At 50.9% G+C, this 25,119-nt stretch overlaps 8 protein-coding genes across 8 annotated transcripts; 2 read left to right on the top strand and 6 right to left on the bottom strand.

Moving 5' to 3' along the window:
* Nucleotides 1–54: 54 nt before the first annotated feature.
* On the bottom strand, nucleotides 55–3,005 carry BDW47DRAFT_90601 (MRX complex nuclease subunit). The gene is made up of 2 exons (XM_024820187.1): nucleotides 2,796–3,005; nucleotides 55–2,737 (listed from the first exon to the last, which is right to left on the bottom strand). The coding sequence occupies exons 1-2, from the start codon at nucleotides 2,809–2,811 to the stop codon at nucleotides 402–404; spliced, it is 2,352 nt and encodes a 783-aa protein (XP_024667663.1). The 5' UTR covers nucleotides 2,812–3,005; the 3' UTR covers nucleotides 55–401.
* A 215-nt stretch (nucleotides 3,006–3,220) lies between these two features.
* BDW47DRAFT_113583 (F-box and WD domain protein) lies at nucleotides 3,221–7,056 on the top strand. The gene is made up of 2 exons (XM_024814451.1): nucleotides 3,221–3,816; nucleotides 3,878–7,056. The coding sequence occupies exons 1-2, from the start codon at nucleotides 3,483–3,485 to the stop codon at nucleotides 6,913–6,915; spliced, it is 3,372 nt and encodes a 1,123-aa protein (XP_024667664.1). The 5' UTR covers nucleotides 3,221–3,482; the 3' UTR covers nucleotides 6,916–7,056.
* Nucleotides 7,057–7,491: 435 nt separating this feature from the next.
* Nucleotides 7,492–12,527, bottom strand: BDW47DRAFT_134966 (glycoside hydrolase family 18 protein; the record flags this gene model as incomplete). Its single annotated transcript, XM_024818209.1, has 11 exons — nucleotides 7,492–7,938; nucleotides 8,007–8,281; nucleotides 8,353–9,272; nucleotides 9,332–9,734; nucleotides 9,801–9,928; nucleotides 9,990–10,637; nucleotides 10,691–10,943; nucleotides 11,090–11,317; nucleotides 11,369–11,917; nucleotides 12,004–12,227; nucleotides 12,280–12,527. The coding sequence occupies 11 exons, from the start codon at nucleotides 12,525–12,527 to the stop codon at nucleotides 7,492–7,494; spliced, it is 4,323 nt and encodes a 1,440-aa protein (XP_024667665.1).
* A 3,836-nt stretch (nucleotides 12,528–16,363) lies between these two features.
* On the bottom strand, nucleotides 16,364–17,466 carry BDW47DRAFT_90619 (uncharacterized protein). The gene has a single exon (XM_024820188.1). The coding sequence runs from the start codon at nucleotides 17,392–17,394 to the stop codon at nucleotides 16,531–16,533; it is 864 nt and encodes a 287-aa protein (XP_024667666.1). The 5' UTR covers nucleotides 17,395–17,466; the 3' UTR covers nucleotides 16,364–16,530.
* Nucleotides 17,467–17,738: 272 nt separating this feature from the next.
* BDW47DRAFT_134967 (uncharacterized protein) lies at nucleotides 17,739–18,807 on the bottom strand (the record flags this gene model as incomplete). The annotated part of the gene is made up of 1 exon (XM_024818210.1): nucleotides 17,739–18,807. One exon carries the CDS (start codon nucleotides 18,805–18,807, stop codon nucleotides 17,842–17,844), a length of 966 nt encoding a protein of 321 aa, XP_024667667.1. The 3' UTR covers nucleotides 17,739–17,841.
* Nucleotides 18,808–19,781: 974 nt separating this feature from the next.
* Nucleotides 19,782–20,577, top strand: BDW47DRAFT_134969 (uncharacterized protein; the record flags this gene model as incomplete). Its single annotated transcript, XM_024818211.1, has 3 exons — nucleotides 19,782–20,199; nucleotides 20,254–20,319; nucleotides 20,378–20,577. The coding sequence occupies 3 exons, from the start codon at nucleotides 19,782–19,784 to the stop codon at nucleotides 20,575–20,577; spliced, it is 684 nt and encodes a 227-aa protein (XP_024667668.1).
* A 580-nt stretch (nucleotides 20,578–21,157) lies between these two features.
* Nucleotides 21,158–23,248, bottom strand: gel2 (1,3-beta-glucanosyltransferase gel2). Its single transcript, XM_024820189.1, has 4 exons — nucleotides 22,975–23,248; nucleotides 22,776–22,906; nucleotides 22,607–22,706; nucleotides 21,158–22,517 (listed from the first exon to the last, which is right to left on the bottom strand). Exons 1-4 carry the CDS (start codon nucleotides 22,981–22,983, stop codon nucleotides 21,354–21,356), a joined length of 1,404 nt encoding a protein of 467 aa, XP_024667669.1. The 5' UTR covers nucleotides 22,984–23,248; the 3' UTR covers nucleotides 21,158–21,353.
* Nucleotides 23,249–23,561: 313 nt separating this feature from the next.
* Nucleotides 23,562–25,009, bottom strand: BDW47DRAFT_113590 (TOM complex receptor protein TOM20). The gene is made up of 3 exons (XM_024814452.1): nucleotides 24,799–25,009; nucleotides 24,453–24,698; nucleotides 23,562–24,366 (listed from the first exon to the last, which is right to left on the bottom strand). Exons 1-3 carry the CDS (start codon nucleotides 24,854–24,856, stop codon nucleotides 24,155–24,157), a joined length of 516 nt encoding a protein of 171 aa, XP_024667670.1. The 5' UTR covers nucleotides 24,857–25,009; the 3' UTR covers nucleotides 23,562–24,154.
* Between the last annotated feature and the right edge of the window lie 110 nt (nucleotides 25,010–25,119).

Here is a 25,119-nt window from a genome sequence, read left to right on the forward strand (position 1 = left end):
GCAAGTTGGAGCAAAGGAAGTTGAAGAGTCAACATCAAGATTATTCACAGCCTTGCGTCGGGCTCATGTGACCGCGGGAGGAGCAGGCAGCAGCCAGGCAGCATCCCCAGACATATTCATGACGGGCGTTCCCACTCCCTTGCATTGACCAGTCATATGTACTCCAAGGACCCGGGTATTTTCAAACCCCCAAGAAGACTCATATAGCATACCCAATACCTGAGACAGAATCGGTTTTCTGCCGACGGCTGATTGTTTGCTGGCGTGTAACTCGGAATTGAGAACGATGAAGCGTTCACTTACATAGAACGCCGAAAGCGCTATGCAGATCTTGCCATGAGCTGATACAGACGGCCAAAAAGATAGAAAGCGTGCCCAGAACCCACTGCCCTAGCCGGCCCTTACCTCCTCCTGGTGCTTGAACTTGGCATTACTTCAAAATCGTCATCACTATCGTCATCAATATCCTCACTAACCAGGCTGGCGCCTCTATTCGAGCGACCTGATCTTCTCGCGAGTTGAGATGCCTGAGACTCGGTGAAACTCAAGGTCGTTTGCGTCGGCTTGCGGGTGCGTACATTGGATTGACGAGTTGTTGTTCCAGTTAGGGTGTTTGATGACGGAGCAGGAGACGGCGCGCTTCGTTTGGTCTGACGTTGACTACGAGCACTTGTTGCTTCGGCGGTCTTGCGGGTTCTGGTCGTTGGCTGTTTCACGAACAGCGCTTGTGAATCGTCGTCCTCATCCTCATCAATCTCGGATAGCGCTTTCTGCACATCAGGCTCGTCATCGTCGTCTAGCATAATGACATCTTCCTCCTCTTCATCATCAGATACTGCTTTCCTTCCACGACCTCGGGATGTTCTCGCAGGGGCCGCTTTCGTGGAAGCTGATGATGTGGTCTTCGCAGTAGCCGCGGGTTTCCGGCTATTAGCGGTCGCTGCAGTGGATCGACCTCCGCGGCCCCGGCCCCGGCCGCGACCTCGAGTCGATGTTCCTGTCCGTGCCGGCATTTCGCCGTCTTCGGCAACGTCCTCTTGGTTTGGATCACCGGTTTCGTTGTCGGAGTGAATGAGCGCCCCGGGCTGGTCCTCCCAAGCGCCGTCAAATTCACTGTCCCAGCCGTCGGGCTTGGGCTTAAATCGTCTTTTCCCCCTGGTACGCTTTTTGATCCCGCGAGAGAACATGTCTTCCATCTGTGTCCGATACTTTTCCATGGCGTTCCGCAACGAGCTTTGGCCTTGTTCCTCGTCATCCACGTCACCATCTCGATCCAAGTCCAACAGATGCTTTATTTGGTTTTCGAGGGACTCGTTCACGAACATTTCCATGGCATGCTTGTCGTCCTTGTCGATAAACTGAGACACCGCATCCCCAAAAGAATTCTGTGGCAGAATGCTTAACGACTGTGCAGAGAGAAATTCACGCACAAGTTGCTCCACCTTGACCGTGTCAAGAGTTGATAAATGAGACACCGTTGCTTCCTCGACAGTGCCGTCCCTACGCGTAGACGCCTGTTTCTTTTTACGGTGAAATTGCACCACGTCGTTGACGTTGGCGACCTTGCCAACGAAGCGGTTGGAAAACCGCTGGGGGTTTTCACAGTCAAAGGCACCCCCTTCTGGCGTGGATGTTTCAACACGAAGTCTGACAAGGGGTAGCGGTATCTCCTGTTCCTCATCTTCTGTGGTGTCGTCTTGGTTCTCCAGCCATTCGGCTTTGGCCTCCTCGATCAGCTCTTCCACGATAGTCATCAGAAAACGGGTGACCTCGGTACGGTTATTTTCTTTGCGGGCCAGTTTCTGCGCCCCCTTTTCTTCAGAGAGAACAATTTCCCTCATGGCAAAAGGTCGCACGGACTTCAGTCGGATTGGCTCAGACTTGAACTCTCGTCCCGTGATACTGACGAGGGAAACTTGTTTCGTTACCGCTTCTCCCGGAACAAGGGATGTGGCCACTGAAGATCCAGGCTGCATTACATGGAATCTCGTTTCGGGGTTGAGACGAGGGTTGATCAGACATTCGTGTTCGTGACCCCAGATGACCAGGTCGAGGAATTCGGGTAGGAAGTTCTCGGGGAGATATCCAGTCTCTGTGTAAGCGTGATGGTTTTGGTGAACACACATCAAATTGAACCAGTCATTTTTCTGGACCGAAGGCTGGAAGAATTTGACTTTGCCATCGCGAAAAGTTCGAAACAACCGCTCGTCCCGAACGTTACTCATTCCGTAGAGAGCTAGCTTGGTGCGTCCTTTCTGCAGCAAGACTGGTTTGACCTCGATGTTGTCTGATTCAGGGGTTCGGCCATAATAATTTAGAAGACCAGAAACTTGCAGCAAATCCAATGCCGCCAAGTGACCTTCCCCGGATGGGTCATCGTGATTGCCGTGGATGCTAAAGATAGGAATGGCCACGTTGATGTCCAAGTCCTCATAGTTGACGTGGTTGAAAGCTCCCTGAAAGTTCTCACTGGCATCACTGAGCATCTCCAGCTCACAAGGTCTGTCCCCGAAGCAGTTCATCCGAATGGAACGCATCACTTGATACATGGATTTGCGCGAGGGCTTGTTCTCATGAAAGAGATCGCCTGCAAGAAGCACCATGTCCACATCGTGCTTTTTCGCTAGACACATGATTTCATGGAAGCTTTTCCAGCTGTCATCACCCCTGATGGGATCCCTCTCATTATAGCCAACATGATTGTCGGTTGCAACGAGAATGCGGATCGTTTCCGCGTCTAGTAGGACCATCAATGTACGTTCGATGACGGGGGGGACTAAGAATTTCCCACTTACCACCGAGACGAGGCATATCAACACTATTAGCAGATACGCATCAAGATGAGGTAGAGGATGGATAAGCTCCAGTGTGAGTCAAGAAGGAGCCTGCGGTAAGATGGTCTGTCTTCTATGTACTGAATCTCATGTGAGCGTTGCCTGATAGGTTTCAAATGAGGGGAAATAATCAGGTGACGTTTAGATAGTCCCAGACAACGCGTTTCTAGGCAGACATAATTTAAACACACAGATTTGATATACGCTCGAGTGAAAGACCAGATCCGATCCATCTATGGAGTCAACTCACTCGGGACACCTGCATGTTGCGGCGCGTGGGCACGTGACCGACACGCGAAAACCGCCACCTCAGGCATCGATTACATAACCGGTGGATTTTCCGCATTCTCGTGCCAAGCCTGCTTTGACTTCATCTCAACTCTTATCATCATCCTTCTCCTTCTCCTTCTCCCGAGTCACCTCCTGCTCTACCCTCCTCTTCCTGTCGGATCTTCGAATCTCCTCTTTCACTCACTGTAAATACAACATTGCCGATCTGGTGCGCTTCATATTGTTCGATATCCATATCTATCCGTGTCGTTGACGTCTTTCGCCCGATTCGTCTGTTCTATCTACTCTCCGACTGACCCAGAATCTTCGCCTGGTTCAGTCGTCCCCGTTGCTGCCGTTACCTTGCGAGACCTGTTTATGCAACCAGAGTCCACTGCAGTTTTCGAACACAATCGCTCACCATACCCATCGTCCGAAAACTTCTCTTTCACCCAGGATGGACATGATTCGTGTGGCGACCATCGAGTCTCTGGCCTTGACCATGACAAGGCTGGGGACTCCAGAGCCTTGCCTGGTCCCTCTGTGGACCAGTCGGGCCTAGACCAGCCAACTCAAACATCCGCGCTGGTTGATAGGGTTAGCCAGTATGAAAAGGCAGCTGCTCGCACGCCTAGAAACCAGGAGGGACTAGGTTTCAGAGTAGTGGCCATGTCTACTCCGTCATATCTGTCCCTGGAAGATTTTCCCAATGGTAGGTCGTCAAATCGATTAGACACGGGGCACGGACCTTCGGCTAACGCAACGATCGACAGAGGTTCTGACTCACATCCTCTCTCACCTGCCTCCGCAGTCGCTCTCATCTATCGCACTAGTGTCCCATCGCTTGCACAGCCTGGTTACGACACCCCATGCATGGAGGATTGCCTTCTCCCGTTACTTTCCTGGGCCAAACGCCGAAGATGGTGTGCCGTTGTCTGCGGCCGATCGATCCGATAGTTTGGCCTTCGACAAACGGCACTTCTCTAGGCTGACCGCTTTGGCATCCTGGCGAAGCGAGTACATCTTGCGCACTCGTCTGTTGAGGTCGCTGTCGCGGGGGAAGCCAGCGCAGTTTGCACCATCGAAAAAACATGGCACGGTTCGATCGGCGAACATGCGCAATGGGAGTGCTATTCTGACCTACACGTCCCAGCTTTTGTACCCCGTCAGCCATGTCCATGGCGTCTTCGGCAACGAAAATTCTAAGAAGGAACCTCTGTTCATGCACGGGGCTGCAGAACAAGGCATCGCGTCTGCTAGCGACCCCTCGACCGTGAAGGTGGGCACGTGGGGTGTGTCGGACCACCAGCTGTTCCGTCATTTCGCGGAGATCTTTCCGGGTGATGCAGAGTACGGGTTGGGGGCCGGAAATCTGGTTGGTTTGTCTAACCGTATGGATGTCAGCCAGCCTTATGGTATGATATACGGGGAGGCGTGCCCTCAAGGACGCAGTTACTTTATCTCGTCTGTCGAGCAGCGTGGGCGGTTTTTGAACCTTGTTCAGTCCAGCCCGCATCCGCACCTTGGCATTCCAGTCCTAAATCCGATCGCCACCGCAGTCACTTCAGTATGGATTGCGAAATCTTCTCCGATATTGAAGTTGACTGGGGGTCTGATTGGTATGATGTCCGGCGCTTCCTCCGGCGTTCTCACAGCTTTTGCCCTTGGGCCCCATCCCACCTATGAAAAGAGGTTCGAAAGAGGTCAGGTAACAGCGAAATGGGTACTTTGCCCGGGGGTTCCCATCATAGCAATCGCGGTGGATGAGCGCTTCTCATCTAGGCGCTATGGTCGTCGCCGAATTTGGGCGGCAGTGCTCAATGCGTTGGGTGAGGTATTCTATATCTCGGATATGCCTCGCCAACCTGATACTTCATCGGCCAAGATGAGCGCAGAGCAGGTCGACGCATTAGCCTGGAAGACAGGTCGAAGTGCTCGCTGGGAGCTTGTGGAGCTGAGCAGGCGAACGGCAAAACCCGATCCCTTCAATCGGGAACCGGTTGATGGCAGCTACAGCCCTAGGTCCTCATCGGACAACATGAAGCTTAGCAAGGAGCAAGTGGCTACAGAGACAAACGAAATTCAACGATTCATGTCCTTCAAGCCTAAACACTTCCGGAGGGTTTGTGAGGGCTGGGATATGAGACGAGACCTGATTGTCGATTTTGCTGGTGATGATTCCCATGGTGCTGGCGAGTCGATGATTGTTGTTACCCGTGGCGCTGGTGGGGGCGAGAAAGCTTCCATTCGCCGGTATACTAGGAAACTATCCAAGGTCGAATCGCCACCGGCACTTGAAACTTACCCGTCTCTTGCTGAAGCCAACTCTGCGGCGTCAATATTTGGTGGACTGGCGGCGTCCCCGTCGGTGACGCCAGATTCAGCAGACAGTGCCCCACCATCTCGTGCTTCCAGTCGACTCAATGGTATTGTATGTGGAGAGGAGAACACCCAATGGTTTATCTCAGACTTCTCGTTCGGTGACCGGAAAGCCGTCCGTATCACGGCCAGCGCGTTAGATACGTCCACTTATGCCCTGTTGACGGCTGATGAGGATCCTTTACTGGGAATGAACGGCACATCACCCGTGTCATCTACTACATCCTCCCCTCTGCCTCATATGCAGCAATCTGGCTCGAACGTCGAAGTTCCTGGGCAGCGTGGACGGTATATGGCCGTTGGCACTAGCACCGGACTGGTCTTTGTCTGGGATGTGCGATCACCCACCTCGAAGAATCTAGAGATTATCAAGTCCATTACACCAGTGCGTATCTTTCAAACGGAGTCACCACAGGTTTCTTCGTTGGCCTTGACGTCTCTCTATCTCGTCCACGGTGGGAATGATGGACTGGTTCAAGCATGGGACCCCCTCGCTTCCTCGTCCCGCCCTATTCGGACCATCAACTCTCGATTCTCGTCACGGGCCCGTCGCAGACTAGTCCAAGCCGAGGCCTCTATCCTCGGTGTTGGAAACAACTTCTATGCGACAGGCGCGATGTGCCTTGACCCTGACCCAACTGTGCTACGGGGCATGGTGGCTCTAGGGACCCATCTGCGCTATTGGTCCTATGGTTCCACGGCCGCGGACCAGTACAAGACCAGCAAGCGTCGGTTCCGTCGCACTCAACGAGGCAGCAACGCAGCCGCCGACGCCCAGCGATTCAACAATAGCGGGCGTGGAGCACTCCAGGACGACATCGAAGACGAATTGGAGGAACTGAAACGGCAGCATGTAGCCGACCGAAAGCAAGAAGCGCATCTCCGCAATCGTTTCGGTACCGATCTCCTCGGGCCCGATTGCAGCGAGGAGGAAATGCTAGCGTACGCGCGACTGCTGAGTGAAGAGGCGTGCGCTGATCATGCGAATAAGCGCGGTGAGGTGGCGGGGACCTCGGTTGCCAGTACCGCCTCGTCCAGCGGCACTGTCGGACGTAACGGCAGCCTATTCCCAGCAGATGAGCTATCGTCCTCTTCGTCTCCGTGCGAGGAATCCGCCGATGATGACCTCGCGCCTGACATCGCCGAAGCAATCCGGTTAAGTCTCCTCGACGAGCCGCCTAGCGGGCTTGACGAGAGTAAATTTCCCGAAACGTCCGACCAGCAGCACCACAACGAATTCTTTCCGGACGACCCTGCCATGGCAGAAAGCAGTAATCGTCAGGAGATGGACGACCTGGAGCTTGCCATTCAGCTGAGTCTGGCAGAGAGCGTGCAGCAGGACGAACAGGGCTGGGAGGAGTTCCCCGGGCTGGCTGAGAGGTCTTATTCGGGATCAGAGGGTACAAGGAAGGGCAAGGGCAGAGCTGTTTAGTACTGTATCAATTTGTTTTGTGGATTTTTCGCAGGTTATCAAAGTTTTCGAAGTGATCAATAGATATGCATCTTGAATTCAAGCATCAGCAATACCGGGCAAAGCAGTAGAATAGATGTGGGATGGGTCTCTACAGCCGTTACATTATCGTCCATCACCTTCGGGTCTGAACGGATGGGTATCCGCCATCAGCCTGTCTTCATTATCAATGTCACCATTTTACAAGTCTGACCGATGACATCTTTTGTTGCGAAAAAATTACCAATCGGCCTCAAAAGATGTCTTGACACCTTCTGCGCTCCGCAAGTAATCCTTATACATCCTGTGTTGCGACATCTATCTCAAGATATTCCCCGTTTTCATCGTCTCTCCACAATAAGCCCGGAATCAAACTAGTCTTCCTATCCTCTATCTGTTTATCCTTTACTTAGGATTATATCCATGGTTATTAATCTATCTAGTGATCTGCAATGGAACCTGTCCAAATTTCAATCGAAATGCATTGCCTATCTCGTGGGATGATGACATGATACCTCACAGTCGATCGAGTGCCAAACATCAAACCCTACCTAATACTCAATCTAGATCATTCAAATTCACAGTGATTCGATGTCGTTGCGACTCAAAGTACTGCAATGCATCCAGGACATACTGCGTTCTCAGCTCATTGGGGTCAGCCGCAGACCAAGCGGCCCGCATTTCCTGGATACACAGGGTCACCCAGGCCCTGCCGTCGTTCTGCATACGCTGCAAGTGGGCTTTGAACCAGTCGCTCCAGTAGTCAGCGATGCGCGTGGGCGATCTTCCATTCGCAGCCGCGACCCAGGCTGTATCGTCGCGCTGCAGCTCTTCCTTGATCCGATTCGAGGTTCCCGTCAGGTTGCCGTGGACGGTGGGGAAGTTGAGGTAGGCAAAGACGTTGAAGGTCACGCGAATGTTGGCGAGTCCTTCCCGCCATCGATCGCGATTCCTGTTCAACTCTATACGTTTTAGAGCCGTATAGCTATCTTTTTTACCCCACAGCTAAAGAATATCCCCGTCAGCGAATTGGTGGGGTCGGTTAGTAGAACCAAAGGCAACAATCCACTCACATTTGCCTTATACTGATTGATTTGCCTCTCTAAATGGGCAAAATGCTCCCAGTTTTCGATCCAGCCATGGAGTTGCATCAGACGAACCGTGGGGACGTCACTGTTGGTTTCACTTCCTGGCGTCGTCGGCGGGTTGTTCAAAAGGGGTTTGGTCAGACTCTTTACAAATCCACAGTAGATCTGAGGGTAGCCCGAGCTCGTTCCGTTGGGAAATATGTTGTCAGCTACATCATTGAAGAATAACTTCAGTGTCTGGAGCTCCATGATGTGCTCAGCTAATGATATTGTTAGTTTTTTATTTTTATTTTTTTCTCGGGACCTTTTCTGGATGGACAATGCCACTCACTGACGTAATAACGGCCATTAGGAATTACGTGCCCGCTCACAGTTATATCTGTGCAATCGTTGACGTTTGTAGTGTCCAATGAGTTGTCGTAGTGGTAATCATCCCCACTCCAGTCGGATTGCGTTGGGTACTCAAGATTCTCATAGGACCATCCAAGCTTTCTTCCGGTATCTTCAGCCAGGCACCTTGAGTTATAGGGAGGTCGAACGCCTCCGTTGACAAAGATTGGATCACGCTTCTGATGATCAGATGCGCGTCCCCGGTGGGCACCAGGCTGGTCGACGTCGCAGTCGCCAATGTGCCCAGTTTCGCATAAGTCAATGGCTTCGCAACGGAGCTCGTCATCGTCATCTTCCTTGTCAAGGGGGCAGCTGAGGATGTCGGACTTGAACATGGTCCAGGGCCAGTGACGGTTCCTGTACTTCGGAATATAGCTACCGTCCTTGTCCTGCTTATGCAGGCGAGCTCCCCCTGGTTGCTTGCCGACGGCAGATCCTGGGCTGACCATGTTATCCCAAGACTCGATGGAGCCTTTTCCAGAATTCGTCAGGGAGTAATACAATGAGTCCATGAGGAGATCGACGCCCTTCGGACCCCAGATAAGTCTGTTTGGGGTATAGACATTTAGTAGATAACTGGTCAAAAGGTCGCTACTCCCTCGGGCTTGAATGTCACGCCTTCTGCTTCCAGTGATTGCCGTGGAGCTTTCTTGGTCGAAGTCGATCTCCATTGCGAACTTTGGGTTTAGGGTAACCTCGACCTTCCCATTATCTGTATGCATGTATCCATGGAAATTCCTCCCAATGTTGGAGGCTTTTAGACCACCGCGTGTACCACCAGCACCATACGGGAATGTCAATCGCATCCATCCATCGTTCTCAAATGGGTCCGTCTGGGTGCGAAAGTGGGTGACGAAAGATCTGGGCTGGGTCAACACCTGGAGCATTGCAATTGAGTACAAAGGGACAAGAGCACATACCCAGCGAAGGAGGAATTGTCGCCTTTGATGCCAATCTGGATATCAAAAGATGGTTTAAACGACACAATGCCCGGGTGGGAGAACACGATATCCGAATTGGGGGTGGTATGAGCCGGTCTGGTCTTATATTCGGTGTCGACCGCCGCGTAGCCAGTAACATTGATTGTGGCATCCAGATCCAATTTTAGATCTACAAACCCATACGCCTCATCAATCTGAAAAGGCTGTAGAGTGCCGATCATCGTAAACCCGAATCTCGCTTTGAGCGTACAGGTGCCGTTGGATTCGATCTGTAAGTATGAGTCACCTTCGCATTGGAGCTGCTCGTCGATGATGACTTCTGATGCCGGCTCTGAGAGATCGGTGTAGTAGTCTATGTGGTTTTTGGAAAGTCTATCAAATTCTGTTTGACATTAGCCATGGCGCGCTCTTGGAAGTCTTTTCGGAAAGGAAAGAGTAGCCAACTCACTACGAGCCCAGTCTGCTGCATCATCAGAGAAGAATCGTTTGTCCATGGGATCGTGTTGTGAGAAAAGTTCTCGCTTGCTTTTTTCCCCCGGCTTATCTACTATTGTATTCCAGTATCCTGGAAGATTGCTGAATGGATGATGAGCGTTACTGTGAGACTCGTACAAGGTGCTTGTCTGTAAGTACTTACGAGTAGTCAACGCGAAGTTGGACTTTCTCATTAGACCGCTTCATGAGTGTAAAGTCGTATGAGAGCTCCAGATCCATGACCATCCTGCTACTCGGCATTCTCTTTGCCAAGTCTGGTGGAAGTGTTTGGTTCTCAGACGGGCTCAGGGAATGAGCAACGGCATATGCTCCCAGACCGCAGTTATCCGGCATGCGCACGACTGTTCCCTCGACTCCGCCCTCTAGAATATCATCGCAGTTACTTTCCTCCCCATCTTTAGTGCAAATCAAGCGAGTTTTCTGGCGCTCTGATGACACAATGGAAGGGCAGTCGACAAACTCGACATGAGAGCCGTCTCGCTTCGAGAGACTCGAGACGATATTTTTAGGACCGGAGATCAATACAAATCCAAACGCCCCATCATTTGGATTTGTTATTTGAACATGTGATGTCGTCTTTCCATTGCTTGCATATCCTCCTAGGAGTTGCAAATCCCACTTGACAGGGTCCGTCATAGGGGGGGGTTCTGGGAAGAGATTCTCCAGGGCCACCGGGATGAACGGTTCGACGTTGTCTGGTGGCGCACAGCACAGACTCTTCTTGCGTCCAGCAACACCACATAACGTCGAGGAATCACCATAACCACTGAGGGACAATTGGACATCGTCACTGAGGAGATGAGATTAGAGCGGCGTGAGAAAAGGGAGCGGATTGGTAATTACTTGTCACAATTATTATCATCGCAGCTTCCTTTCCCGACCCAATGGCAATCTTGAAGAGGCACCTTGCAGCACCAGGGTCGCTTGTATCCATGGATTGCATGGTTCCAGCAGCTGCCAAAATCATATTGTTTGGCAACCTCCGTGGTCCCTTTGGAGCAGGATCCTCCACAGCTGCCTAAGCTGCAGCCCTCTAGAAGCCCTTTGTACCGATCGGCTGTGCAGCAGTATGCCTGTCTTCCGAAGGTACAGACCGCTGGGGATTCATTAGCAGTTGACCATCTATCGCTGTCGTGTAAGGCACCATGCTGGAACTGTTTTTTTTTTTTTTTTTTTTTTCCATCCTCCTAACAGGGTGCATGGGAGCAGGGAATGATAGGAAGAAAGTTCCATGCTACTTACAGTCGCCATGCTTGTCCAAGAGAAGCGTGAGCTCACCCTTATGACACTGGCCGTGGCAAAAACTCCAATCGTTACCTCCTCTCCAACGACAGCTGCGAGGTGCCCTGTCCCGAGGGCAGCAGATTTGCTTGCCAGCTTCCCCATCGCAGTTAGAACGAAAGTTGTCTTCCAAAACAGCCTCCCCAGCTTTACATTTCTTGCCACAAGCCGTAGCGTAGCAATCTTGACCTATACTATCTCGTCAGTAAAGCCCAAGCAATTCAGGAAAACTGCTCTTGCCGTTATCAGATGACCAGCTCGCAGCCTGCCTTTTTGTTTTCACCAGACTCTTGTCGACTCCCTTGCCAGGGCTACGGCCAATCAAGCCTCCAAGCTCGGTGAAATCCTCGTCGTCAAGATCAATTGCCCAGATCATCAGACCCCCCAGACCGACGGAGTTTGCCCAGTCGACTTTCTGCTGGAAGGTTTTGGCATCGTCATACGAAACCCACTGATCCTTATCGAACGTGAAGTAGTTGACTGCAGCGTCTTTGTCATGGATCTGTGTGATGTTTCGGCTCTTCATGATATCTTTGATTTCACACCAGCCGAGAATGCCGCCTTCACCGGTGCACTCTCCCTTCTTGGCAGCCCCCTTGAAGGGGCATCCCGGTGCGGTACAGTCGATGCTATTGAGCTGGAAAGATCGTCCATAGAACCCTGTCCCCAGAATGACCTTTTCTGGCGGAATATTGTTACGCCAGAGCAAGTTGACGCTCTCTTTGATCTCCGTCAAATTTGTATGGCCGTGTACGTAGCTCCCGATAGGGCTATCCTGGTCCCATACGCCTACCAATCACTTAGTCTAATGCTTTTTTCATTCGGTAGAGCGCGCGCCCCTCGAAAGGGGGAGAAGAAGTAGGAGCGTATAGTACCGTGCAAATCGTAGGACATCAAATTGACCCAGTCCGCTCCAGCATCAAGCATTTTGGGGACATCAAACCAACGAAGATACCAGTAGCTGGATGGAATCGTGAATGTCAGTCCGTATCCACCACGAGCACTTTTCTTGAATGTTTTCTGAAGAGTCTCAATTAACTTGACAAAGTTCTCTGTGTCGTCTTTCTTGCCTCCCCTATCCCCTGCCCCGGGGTATTCCCTGGTCTTGAATTAGCCGAATCATCATGCCATGGCCCCGGGGTACCATTCACCAATCTAGATCCACTCCATCAAAACCATAGTGGACCATAAAAGTGACCAGAGAATCGGCAAAATCTTGTCTCTTCTTCTCAGACCGTGCAATGTCGCCAAACACTGGTTGGGTGTCGGTATTGTTGTTCGAGAATGTCCAGCCACCAATCGCGACCCACACCTCAACTGGTGATCCTGCGAGTCCCGATTTCATGGACTTGATTGCTGTGATTTCCTGGAAAAGGCTCTCAGGGGTTCCAGAATCCATAGTCGTGATCTTAGTTGAATTAGGATCAATATATGCGAAGGCAAAGTTGACATGGGTCACCCCGCCGATCGGGATATTCCAAGGTTGGACTTTGTGACATTCGCGAGAGGCGCCCCTGCAAACCATGAGATCAGGCTCCTTTCAGAGGCAAAGAGTCACGTACCAAGCTTCATAGTATGCGATCACCTTGCTTCGAACATCGCGTGAACTCCGTCCTGGCGGCACAGGTGGTTGACCACAGTTGCTCTGACATTTTTCTGAACAAAACTCTTCGGTTGTCCCACAGTAACCGGCCCTTGATGTGCGCATATGCTCAGTATATTTACCCAGTGATCGGATAGAGCAAGGTACTTACTCGCTACAACAAACATTCAGAGGACATGTTCTGTTTCCGGTGTCCGAGTATTGGCCACAGTCAGCTCTGGCGTCGCAGTTGGAATTGCACCCATCGCCGCAGTGGTCAGGGCCTAACAAGTCAGCAGCTCAATCTTGTTCAGGGGTAGAATGATGAGAGAGTTACTGAATCCACAATAACCAGCCGCGCTACTACAATCATTGGCATTCGTGTTAACTTGCTTTCTCCGCTCAAAATCATATATATTGTTCGAGGAGCAGAACCATACCAACACGCGCCATTTGAGCAGGGCTTATCCTCCGAGCAACTGGAGTCGTCACCTGTAGTTTCCCTCGTTTCTAGAAAGGGATTGAAGTTCCTGTCCAGATGAGTATGGCTCCCATGGTCACGCCCGGCAAGGGACGATTGGGTTTTAGGCCATAGAAAAGCAGCCGCCGAAAAGACAGTTAGGCATATTATCAAAACTCTATACATCAAATGTGGCTTCAGACCGTCACCTATCAGATTTGTTGCCAAATCCATAGTACCAACCTAGACCTGAACTCGACTGCGGTACGTTGGAAGAGACAGAAGGAAAGCAGAAGGATCAAATCCAGATAAGTATGAGAAATGTGGCCAAGCTTCCTCGCACCGTCGCCTAAATTCCCAACAGAAGAGGTTTTACGCACCAATTGGTACTTACGCTAGTCTTCCTACGTCCTTTATATCTCTGTAGTTCATTGACTGAATCAAACCCCGCAGAAGAAAGGAATGCAGCCCTCACTAGACACTTATCCCTGGGATGGAAGGGGCCAAAAGCACGACCTGGTTGGATGACACTGTTTCAGGGACTGAGATCTTTGGCAGGTCTTGTTGACTTACTTGGTAAAGTAAGGCTGCCTGTAGTCTGCTACATCTCAAGTGTACTCAGGCATAGATAGGTACTAGTTTCACTTGCTAGTTCTGTCAGGGATGGAGCAAGGAATGTTAAATTAGGAATTATTGACTGTCAGTCTTGTAGCTATTCGATAGGTAGTTGTTGACATTGACTGAGGGTCAGTGAAACCTATGCCTTGCATAAACGCATACGGAAGACCTAATTAGGCTTAAGGCTAGGATGCAGTGACTTCTGCACTGCATGATTCATGAGACAATCTGCTTGATATCCCTAGATATTTCTAATGCCAGCAGTGGCCACCCAACCTTTGGTACCTTGCAGGGTAAGGGTGTCCAAACAAGTGGGATTATTGGCTCGACAGATCTATACATTTCCAGCCTCGTTGTGGTCGTGCATGAGAGCGAACGAATAGAACAGGGAGCCCCTACTTATCTTGCGTGACAAAGAATGTGATCCAGATACGAGTCTTTTCAAGATAGTATTTTCCTCACATAGTTGAGCTGAAGCTAAAGCCCAGCTAATCCTGATAAAATCGCGCAATTACCTTACCATTTCATTCCTGGCGACTTCAAATCAGGACCTTCTTCCCTCCCGGTAAGGCCGAATGGCAGTTTGCTGATCTCTTTGACGATCAACTTAATTAACGTTGGCACTGTTGTCAAACGAGGTAAAATCCGAATGAACTCTGGTTTGAGGGCTGTTCCTTTTACCTCAGGTGAATACCTCCCCTCCGCTTTCAATCCCATCGATAGCAAAATATACCAATAACAGCATCATCACAATGAGCAACACCCAGGGCTGGTTGTTCACCCTGATGATGGGTTTTGTTACTGCTCAACGGTTCCCCATGGGGTTCTCGTATGACACGGATATTCCTTCATTGACTCAGCCCTGCCGGGATGCTCTCAACAGCACGGTCGACTGCAGCTGGCAACTAGCATTGTACAACACTGAGGACATTGAATTGACTACGAGCAATCTGACCAGACTGTGTACCTCGAGTTGCTACAACTCTTTGCTTCACTCTCGTGGTATAATCCAGTCAGCCTGCTCTGCGAAATCGAACGAGATCGCGGTAGATGGTGATATGTACCCGGCTACACAACGAATCGACAGCTTGATCGATACATACAGCAAGACATGTCTGAAAGATCAGTGAGAAGAAGATCCAATGTAGCATTGATTATACACACAGCTAACACTGAGTCAACAGGGGGACCCATCGATTCTGTCACGATGTCATGGGTTCATGGCAGAACCTAACGAAGCTCACCAGCGAGCAAAACTGCTCATATTGTATGCTAAAAACACGACAACTCGGCCTGAGTTCTGATTTCTCATACAACCCGCACGCTTCCAAGGAATTTGCCTCGTTGACCTCGAGTTGTGGCAAAACTGGCTTCGAGCCGACCATTCCCACTTCCATCGTCACTAGCAGAAGCAGCACGGCTGCAGCTCCTTCAGTGACACCGTCTTGCGCAGCTACATACACAATCAAGGCTGACGACACTTGCAACAGCATCTGTAAGGCTCATGGTGTGTCGACCGATTCTTTGACTATGTTGAATGGTTTGCCCGCCTACTGCAAGCATTTTCCATCTGCGGGCACAAAGCTCTGTATGCCGCCCAAATGCGCCATCTACACGGTTGCAGCTAACGACACCTGCCAAAGTGTCGCGAATCAGCAGCCGGGATACGTCACGATAACCCAGCTCCAGTCGTGGAATCCGAATCTGAATGGGCTTTGCACCAATATGGGACATCAAGTAGATATGCAGATCTGTGTGAGGTAAAACATTATCCCAGGCCCCCAATTCTCACACCAATACTAACAGTCTCGTCAAGCCCACCAGGAGAGGATATATTAAGCCCAACAACGACCATCCCAGCAGCAGAAACAGCAACAGTGTAAGCTTAGCCCCCCCCAAATCTCATGTGATACACTGATGCCGTATAGACGCGGTTCCACCGGCCCATGTACTGGTCCAGGGTCTCCAGAATCCTGTTATAGCGACTGGGCCAGCCTATCGCCTACTCCATTCGGATCCCATGCAACCTACACATCACAGAGCGCCGAATCTACCGGGTTTACCCCAGCATTTACTCCAAACCCAACTGCGCCTGGGACGGCGTCGCGCGCGAGCTGTGATCAATACATTTCGTATCTTGACACCGGCGACGAATCCTTAGATAAAACGATCAATACCTGCGGGGGTATCGCCAAACTCTATGGAACAACCGCAGAGAAATTGAAGGAGTGGAACCCAAGCCTTCGCAGTTCTCAGCCTTGCTTACTGAAAACGGGGCTTAGCTATTGTGTCGTAGTCAAAGATGGTATGTGTAATTCCTCTTGTTACTTAGTTGGTTGCTGTACTGATTCTCGAAATAGCGTCAGCGGATTAGCATCATCATTAAAAATTGCAGAGAAACAAACCTAAGCCATGACCGATGATTACTGCCACTCATGTCGGGACGAAATACCAGTATAGGCTAGTTGGGATAGCATGCCAGGAGATCAAACTGCCCATGACACTTGATGCAATAGGTCTTGTAAAAGGTTTCAAGTTTATTCTTGTTCATGAGCCTCTGACCCAGTAGGATTCTGCGAATGACAGCTGCTAGGTGGTGTAGTAGACCGGTAGACCTCGTAGGTCGATGTAAATCAGACACATAAACAGTAGAATGAAATTAGAACGATTAAGAATACTAGGAAACTCAAGTTCTCCACCTACGTCTCAACGCTAGTTGATAATCAGGAGGAGACACCATGCTCAGTCATTAATGGGATGGAGATCCTGCATAGCATCTGCATTGGCATCCATCGTCAAATTTAGGTAGAAACCCACCAACCCCGCCACAGCAAGCTGACCAACCCCTCGATAAGTCTCCCGGGGGTCCTGTCGCGACCGGTTCCAGAATCCGTCCACAACAGTGACGGTCTTGTGGTTGTAGATCCGACAAAACTCGACAGCGTCATCGGGGAGCGAATCAATATTGGCTAGCATGGTAATGGCAGCCTCGTCGAGCAAAAGGCACGCTTGGTTCCGAGCAGGTGGCATAAATCCGGATGTTCGGGGATCATCATCCTCATTGTCACTTCCGCCCAAACGTAAGCCTCTAATCTGGGCGTGGAACTCCTCACGTACGCGATCGACAGACGCTGCGTCCAGGGCATCCCGATCTTCCACAACATTGAATTTGAATCGGCGGAATGCTTCATCCGAGTAGATGGGCAGGGTCCCGATGCTCAGACACTTCTGAACCACCTTGACCCAGTTGGCCAGTGCCTGTGGCAGTTTCTCTCGCGCGCTGTCGGAGTAAGTCGTGACAAAGACGTAGTAGCCCCAGGTGGGGTCATCCTCGACAAATGTCCAGTTTTCAACCTCCTTGAGAAGCTTGCGGGTCTCGTCCACGCTCGGATAGTAGTTCTCTGGGCCTTGTGGATGAGTTGTCGGGTCCGCTTCCGCCTCGAGCTCTGTCATGGACCGTGCAGTTCTTTGGATATCGTTCGTAGCTGCCGGTCCAAATGGTCGCGCGATGTAGCTTCGCGTCTGGGGCACTGGTCTGGTCGCGAGAGTGGGATCAGGAGGAGTGATTGGACGGGGTTCCTCCGGTCTTTGTCCCCGACCAGTCATTGTTCAGTGTTGTGAGGATTTAGTTAGAAGAGAAGTAGAGTAGGGGCGGGGACGAATAGGTCGAAAGGGAAATGTAGATCACTGCAATCAATCTTGTAAATTGGAAGAGAAAGACTGTGACTTGGGACGACTCCGACAAATATATACATAAGGCTATCAGGCTACCACAGGGTTATGCCCCACTTGGCTGGATGCCCGCTTTAACAGCACATGGAACTAACCGGTTGTATCTCCCCGCCACTTAAATACAAAAGTATTGATTATGTTTGAAATCATGTTAATCAGGGGAAGGATTTGATGTCTATATCTTGGAGCTTTCCAGCCGGTCGTAAATTGATTGGGTTTATTAAACGCGGCCGGAACTCGATCAAACAGCTACATACCATTATAGAAGATACGACGGTGCTGACACTGTTGGATATTCAGGAGTTCAGCCTTGAAAAGATATCAAGCGTAAGCCTCTCGCATTTCTGGTGTAATCAATATTGCAGTGTGTGCGTACGCATTGTGAATCCAGCCCTGGAAATCACAATCAATCCACTCGATGAACTCCATCGCCTTCGCCTCGTCCCATCGCAAAAGAGGAGAAATGTATTTGCCAAGAAACAAGTCTGGTACTCGAACAGTCGGATCATCTCGCCTGCATAAAGTGCCTCCAAAATCCAGAAAGACCGACCCCAGTATGGTCCCTTCTGGGCTTTGCAGAAGTATCACATTCTGTGGACGGAGATCTGTTAACAAGACACCCATTTTGTAAGCCAAACTTTCAAAACTGATCACCCAATTCATGATTCGCATGCGCCAATCTTGAGTGAAATCTTGGGAATCCGCCTGGTGCATACTGATCCCTGGCACATACTCGAGCAGAATCAGTCGGACCGTGCGTGTTTGAGAGCTCTCCACCGGCAGTTCGAGGGAATACGACCCGTGAAATCTAGGCAACAAGTGCCCTTGCATACGCCGCAGGGCGTCTTGATAAACATGGACCTCGTGGGTGTAATGCTGGTCCACGCACAGAAATGGGTTTATGACCCCCTCTTGATCATCAAAATAGAGAGGGTCATACACCTTGGCCACCAATATCCTGGTCTCTGGGAAAAGCTCGGGATCGAATCGACTTCCGCTGACGCGGACGGTAAAGATTTGGGACTTACGCCCATCCCCGACTTTGAGTAGATCAAGGATTTTTAGATCAGCGCTGTCCAATCCCACAGTCCCCTGCAGAGGAGGGTTTTTTAAACATCGCTTCACCGGACTGAGTTGACTTCTCTCCTTTCTGCCGGATCGGGAATTATGACAACAGTTTCGAGTAACCGGGGTGGGTGCAGGAGGAATATGTGATTGAGCCGTAAATGTGGAGCCTTTGGTATATGGTACTGGAGGTTTTGCAAGCTCAGTTGAAGGGCAGTCCATTGAGACAAGCCCTAGTAGAATCTTCTGGTCGTGAGTGTTTGGTTGAAGATGATGGAAGTCTCTGTTGTTGGCTGGGGGCCAAGGCTTTCGTGCGGGCTGAAGTCAGCCTTGGGAACTGTAGGTGTCCCGATCGGCAGCGCGGTCTTATAGCCTCCGCGTGGCTCATATCGTCTATAAATTGCCCTTGGTAAATAGGTAGAATGGTTATTATGAACAAAGTGGCATCAAACGACTTATGAAACGCTGAGTGTAGACACCAACTCCAATCATAGTGAATGTATAAGGAATGGAATTGACCAACATGCCCGCTGGCCTGTAGAGCTTTTCTATATACATGTTTTTTGATGGTTATAAAAGAGAAGCAATCCAGGACCGAAAACAAGGATGCCAATTGAGATACCCCAGAAAGAAAACCCCAAAGATGTAAGGACTTATACAGGTCGAAAGGCATGATATGGTAGAATTGGTTCCAAGGGAAAGAATGGCAACTGGATATCACTGCCCTTGCGTGGGAGTAACATACTATTTCTGATGACTGGTTGGCTTGCATTGGAAATTTTCCGAAAATGAAATAGTATGTGCTGATAAAGTATGCGAATTAAGATCTACTCAATCTTGATCTCTCGTTCCACTTAGAAATTTACTAACAACAACCCCCCAACCTTCTATTCTAGCCACTTCCTCATTCCAGTCCGCCAGACTGCAAGGGATTCCCACGGGGAATCCCACATTCTCCGGATAACACGACTGTTGCTGTCCGTCTGAGGTCTGGGATACGAGAATCAGAGGAGAAGGAATTGCCTGGAACCCACACCATGGGGGAGAATGTTGACTACCGCAGTTCTATAGACCGAAGCCGCTCTTTATTTAGATATAAAAAGGTGGCAACAACCAACCACCAAAATCTTTCCCTTCTCCTGGCACTGATCAACGTGAATTCACTTCCAGCTTCCTCTCTACCCATCACCCCAAACATGAAATTGTCGCACCTTGCAACCGCCCTGGGCATGTCCCACCTCGCTGCAGCCAGCGTCGCCAACACAGCCGCCAGAGGACCCTACGATGCAGCCTTCGACCAACACTGCGGGAGCGGCCAAGCTCAAGGAACGCTCACCGTCGACGGAAAGACCTTTTCCTACTACTGCAATGTCGCCCAGAGCACCGGCAACAGCTATTACATCAAACTGAGCACGCCCGAGAAGTGCACCGACGTCTGCGACGACGACGATGACTGCGACACGGCGGTGTGGGACCGCTCCCAAGGACAGTGCTGGCTGGGCCAGGGTACTGGAAACCGCGTCCCTTTCGCTGGTCGTATGGTCATCGCCGAGCTGGATCCGCTGGCCAAGTGTGAGGCCAGCCTGAGTAAATACCGACCTGGGGCCCCGACCTGTAAGTGATAGCATCGAAGCTTGTGTGCGACTTCATACTCATCGTATCACGCAGGTGCGGCTAGTGATCGGAAGATCGCGGAGGTGGACGACACGAGGTTCTATATCGTTTGTGGTCAAGGTATGGATCCTTGATGGTGCCTATGATAGCGGGCTGTTGTGCTAATGCCATACGATAGTACCCCCGACCATGACGCAACAGACCGGCACTTTCAACAACCTGGAAGACTGCCTAAGACCGTGCACAACTATCTCAACTTGTTCATTTGCATCTTTCGAGAACAAGAAAAATCTATGCTTCCATAGCTCGGAGGATTTCATCTCGTCCAAGCCAAACTACTATTCGAACTGGGACACTGGTGTCAAGATCCCCAAGTAAGGTTCGGACCCTTATCCTGGTGACTGTTCACTTATCCTGGGAGATTGGATCTACTAGAGGGTAGTCCTACCGTATGTGATGGGGTTCAACCCTTAGGACGCTTTTTGTATTTTAGTAAAACATGTCCCATTCAATCTGGCCGTCTCGGCTACTCATTCATTATTGATATCTACTTTGGTTCAATTGAATGTTATCAACAGTCTCAGGTATAGTCCAATGCTGGTCCTACGGAGGTACAACAACGTGTATGCATAAGCTTGACATGAACCATGTAGCTAGATGCGAGTATCAGTCCAGCCCCATTCTTTTCTAGACCATAGTTAGGTTGAAACCAGCTCATTAGATGACACGTAATGTGTCGCACTGAGTATAGGATTAATTACGGAGGTCAGAAAAATCATGATATCTCATGTAACAGAGTAATAAAACCTTGAAACTGGATGTATCACCGAGTTTACCAGTGGCGGAACACCTCTTTAGTATTCCGAGTCCTGCAAGATAGACCATCACTACTTCTTACGTATTGTTTAGAGCCTAGATATCATTATTAAAGTCATAAACTATACAATAAGAACGTCAACACAAGCAAGAGGGTCTATATTCTATGCCATGGATAGAGAAATGCAATGCTTCAATGGATATATAACACATGAGTACTATACTAATAGCAGGCGCTTAGGTGCTGGACATGTGGTTCGTCCAGACCAACAGTCTATTCACAAGAGCGAGGTTTTATCGACGAATCCACACAGGGCTAAGGAGAAGGAATAAAAAGATTACAGCAGAAGAGTGGCCAGGGCAGCAGCAGAGACCAGACCCCAGACGGGAGCGGACAAGACACCCGCGGCGCTCTCCTCATCCTCCGACTTGGAGTCGGCCTTGCCGGAGGTGTGCTTGCCAGGGGCGTTGGTCTCGCCCTCGGAGAGGGCCTTCAGGCTGATGCCCTTGACCTCCTTGCCGTTGTGGTCGAAGATGGTCTGCTCGACCGGGGCGGAGGAGACGTCGACGAGCTTGCCGGTCTTGGCGTTCTTGAGGCCGTTGTCGATCATGTCCTGGACCTTGGAGGGACGCTTGGGGAGATCGAAGGTCTTGAGGAAGGTGCCGTTCTTGATGAGACCCTCGCCGCATTTGGGGGCCTTGGCGCCGGTCTGCGACTCCTTGGCCGTCTCGACCTTCTTCATGTCCAGCTTGGCGTACTGCTCCATCAGGTTTTCGTAGTCGACCAGCAGGGTGGCATCGCCGTTGTCCTTGATCTTAACCAGGCCGTACTCGTTGTCCTCCATGGTGTACTCGTAGACCAGACCGCCCGAGAAAGACTGAGACATCTCGTCGCCGTAGATGGCCTGGACCTCGCTGAACTTGCGGGGCTTGACGGCGTTGCAGCCGTACTCGGAGAAGAAGACGGGGATGGAGGACTTGGAGAAGTCCTCGGTCAGGATGTCGTAGCCGGCCTTCTTGAAGGTGGCATCGCCGCACCACGAGTAGGAGTTGAGGCCGAAGAAGTCGGAGCTGGCGTTGGGCTCGTCCTTGTCCTCGCACATCATGTAGTTCACGGTGTCGACCAGGATGGGACGCACGTCGGCGGCGGAGTAGCCGACGGGGATGCTGCGATCGACCTGCTCCTTGATATAGTCCTTGATGTCACGCTGGACGGCACGAATGTAGGCGGGGACCTTCTTGACGCTCTGCTCGTTGATCACCTCGTTGCCGGCGAAGAAGCCGAGGAGGTTGGGGAAATCCTTGAAGGCCTCGACGATGCCGAACACCTGTTCGAAGTAGCCGGCGTTGTAGGTACCCTCGGGGTCGGTGCGATCGAGGGAGCCTCCCTGCAGCGGGGAGTTGACGTCGAGGATCATGTAGATACCGGCGGCGTTGAAGATGGACACGCATTCGTCATGATCGGCCTCGGGGGAGAGGTTGTAGATGCGGATGGTGTTGATCTAGATCGTGGGTTAGTATAGACGTCCTCACAGGGACTCCGACATGGAGTAAATAATAAAAGGAAGGGGGGGGCGAGAGGGGGACCTACACCCAGACGCTGCATGAGAGCGGCATCACGCAGGCAGCTCTTGGGATCGCTCAGGGGATCCTTGGACTTGGTGAAGCCTGAAGTACCGCCGGGTTGGTAACTGTTCATCATGACACCACGATCAGCACTCCCACCTTCCAGACGGAGTAACGAGATCGAAAATCCTTACTCGACGCCCATCACCTGGAAACGGTCTCCAGTTTTACTGTTGACGAAATCGCGGCCCTTGACCTCGACGGGCACCACGGCCGTAGCGGTGGTGGCCAGGGCGCACAACGCAGCCAGGACGCGACCGTATGTCTATGGGGTATCAGTATTTGCAATCTTTCTCCCATGGAGTTGACCTGGAGCTAGTCGTAGACACCCACCGGCAGCATGTTGTCGTTATAGATGTAAGATTGCGATCTGTGAGAGAATGACCGGACGACTCCTCACCTGGAAGAGTCTTGTTCTGAGGAAGTGAGAATTAGATTAAGGAGTGATAGCGACGAGCGCAAAAAGCAAGAGCTGTAAGATGGAAGTAGCGAGCGTGGAGAGCCAGAAAAGAATGACTGGATCAGTAAAAGAGAGTGAGAGAACGAGCAACGCTGAGGAAGACAAGAGGGGAGAAAAGGGGAGCGGGACATTATAACGGGCTTCACGATGATTATTTCCATTTATTGATTATTTCTTATTCCAGGACTAGGTCGTGCCTAGAAATTAATTAAACGACGGACTGAGGACACTAGAAGCTGGGCAAGGTGGAGGAGCCCCCGATGGTCCAATGGTTGACTGCTTGGCAGGAACCTGCGACACCAGGAACTCACTACCTACTCCATAGTTGGTTGGAAGGACGGTTGTATTTTTCCAAGCTGGCTGAAGTGGGATGAATCCATTCAAATCCTCTCGGGCCTACGGAGTATTTCGATTGACTCTTTCCATACTCGAGACATACGAATACAGAGGGTGAACCATATTCCTACATGACTGATATCCCTTCGATCAATTCTTTTATTTTACCCGCGCTAAACTACCGATGATCTCTTTTTAAAGAATACACCCCATCGAGACGGACGGGGGAAGAAGAAAAGGGGGGGAGAACAATGAACCGAAGACAACCAGAGAAAGTCCAGAAAATGGCAGCCTAGACCCTCGTATAGCGGACCGTGAAGGAAAAAGGGGAGAGGACAAGGAGAACGAAAAGGACCAAGTCATGGCACCGAGAAATACCAAGATGATTCCGCCACACCGGCGGCCAAGACAACAATGCAAATATACAGTGGTACCACAGACATATAAGGAAAAAGAAACGAAAAATACACGCACTCGAAATAGTGGAGATGCTGGGAGACGTCATATGGCAAATATAATCCGACTCTTGGGCCGGCAGGAGAGAAGTCTATCTACCACATGACAGATGAGGCCACGGTCCCGAGTGTTGTATAACACAGGAAGACACGGTGGGGGCCAAGATCTTGTATGCGGAATTCCGAAGGGTGACGGTGGATCGAAGGTTCATCAGAGGGAGGGCGCAATTCGGATTCGACGGGACAGGGAGGTCGGATGTGTTTATTCGACGCCGTGGTTGTCGGCACCAGCACCCGCACCGCCCCCGGTGAACGAGCCGACCTGCAGGACGGGGTCCATGGCGACCATCATGGCCAACACCTCGAGCACCTCCTTGGGGACGGTCTTGTCGTAGATGGCGATCAGGTCCTTGGGCTGGGGGTAGACCTTGAGGGCCTTGTAGAAGCAGAGAGCGGCCTCGATCTTGTCTGCATCTAGGAGGGATGGGTGAGTACTGACTCTATTTCAAGAGATTCCCTTCCCTGGGATCCAAGAGGGAGGGAACACATTCGACACATACCTTCACCGCAGATGGACTCGCCCTTGGCGACTTGGCCCATGAAGTAAGCCTCCTTCTCCTCGAGGTCGGTAGGGAAGCCCTCATCCTTGGCCTGCTGAACGACCTGCTTGATGGTTTCCCGCTCATGGGCACCCTGAGCTTCGACCTCCTCCTTGACGGCTCTGGCCATCCGTCGGTTGTTCCTCTTGAGGGACTTGCGGAAGTCCGGATCCGTCTGTCTCTTGTGATCGAAGTACACGGCGTAGGCTGGGGAACGAGGCGAAATCAGCATCAGTCGATCAGTTCTTCTTCTTTTTTCTTGTTCTTCTTTCCCCATCCAATTGGCAAGGTTGGCGACACTACTTACCCAGCAAGCCGGTCAGTACCGTGCCAGTGGAGATGGCGACCAACGTTGACGTCTGCATGTTGAGGTAGGAAGGGGGGAATGACTGGTGGATTGGAAGATCGGGGATGAAACTGGGGATGAGGAAGATCAACGGAGCTCCTCTTCGACAATTGAAAGAGTCAAGATATGAGAGAGATGAGATGGGTAGTTCGCGTACTGATCGAACGATCGAAGATAGCTGGTCGGCTGGTCGGCTAAAGAAAAAAAAGAGCGACGCAAAGGTGAGGGGATTATTATTCTTCCGTCCGCTTACGTAGTTCTCTTTCTCTCTCTCTCTCTCTC

The sequence above is a fragment of the Aspergillus candidus genome, assembly GCF_002847045.1.
Source record: "Aspergillus candidus strain CBS 102.13 unplaced genomic scaffold BDW47scaffold_83, whole genome shotgun sequence".
Lineage (NCBI taxonomy): Eukaryota > Fungi > Ascomycota > Eurotiomycetes > Eurotiales > Aspergillaceae > Aspergillus > Aspergillus candidus.

Excerpts from the sequence above, each read along its gene's own strand:
- BDW47DRAFT_113583 (XM_024814451.1), top strand. The coding sequence starts at position 3,483 with ATGCAACCAGAGTCCACTGCAGTTTTCGAACACAATCGCTCACCATAC. Across the intron at positions 3,817-3,877 it reads CCTGGAAGATTTTCCCAATG|AGGTTCTGACTCACATCCTC; the intron begins GTAGGTCGTCAA and ends AACGATCGACAG.
- BDW47DRAFT_113590 (XM_024814452.1), bottom strand. The coding sequence starts at position 24,856 with ATGCAGACGTCAACGTTGGTCGCCATCTCCACTGGCACGGTACTGACC. Across the intron at positions 24,699-24,798 it reads GGTACTGACCGGCTTGCTGG|CCTACGCCGTGTACTTCGAT; the intron begins GTAAGTAGTGTC and ends CTCGTTCCCCAG. Across the intron at positions 24,367-24,452 it reads CGAGTCCATCTGCGGTGAAG|ATGCAGACAAGATCGAGGCC; the intron begins GTATGTGTCGAA and ends CATCCCTCCTAG.
- BDW47DRAFT_90619 (XM_024820188.1), bottom strand. The coding sequence starts at position 17,394 with ATGACTGGTCGGGGACAAAGACCGGAGGAACCCCGTCCAATCACTCCT.
- gel2 (XM_024820189.1), bottom strand. Across the intron at positions 22,707-22,775 it reads TTCCAGGTGATGGGCGTCGA|TTACCAACCCGGCGGTACTT; the intron begins GTAAGGATTTTC and ends CATGATGAACAG. Across the intron at positions 22,518-22,606 it reads CTCTCATGCAGCGTCTGGGT|ATCAACACCATCCGCATCTA; the intron begins GTAGGTCCCCCT and ends CCCACGATCTAG.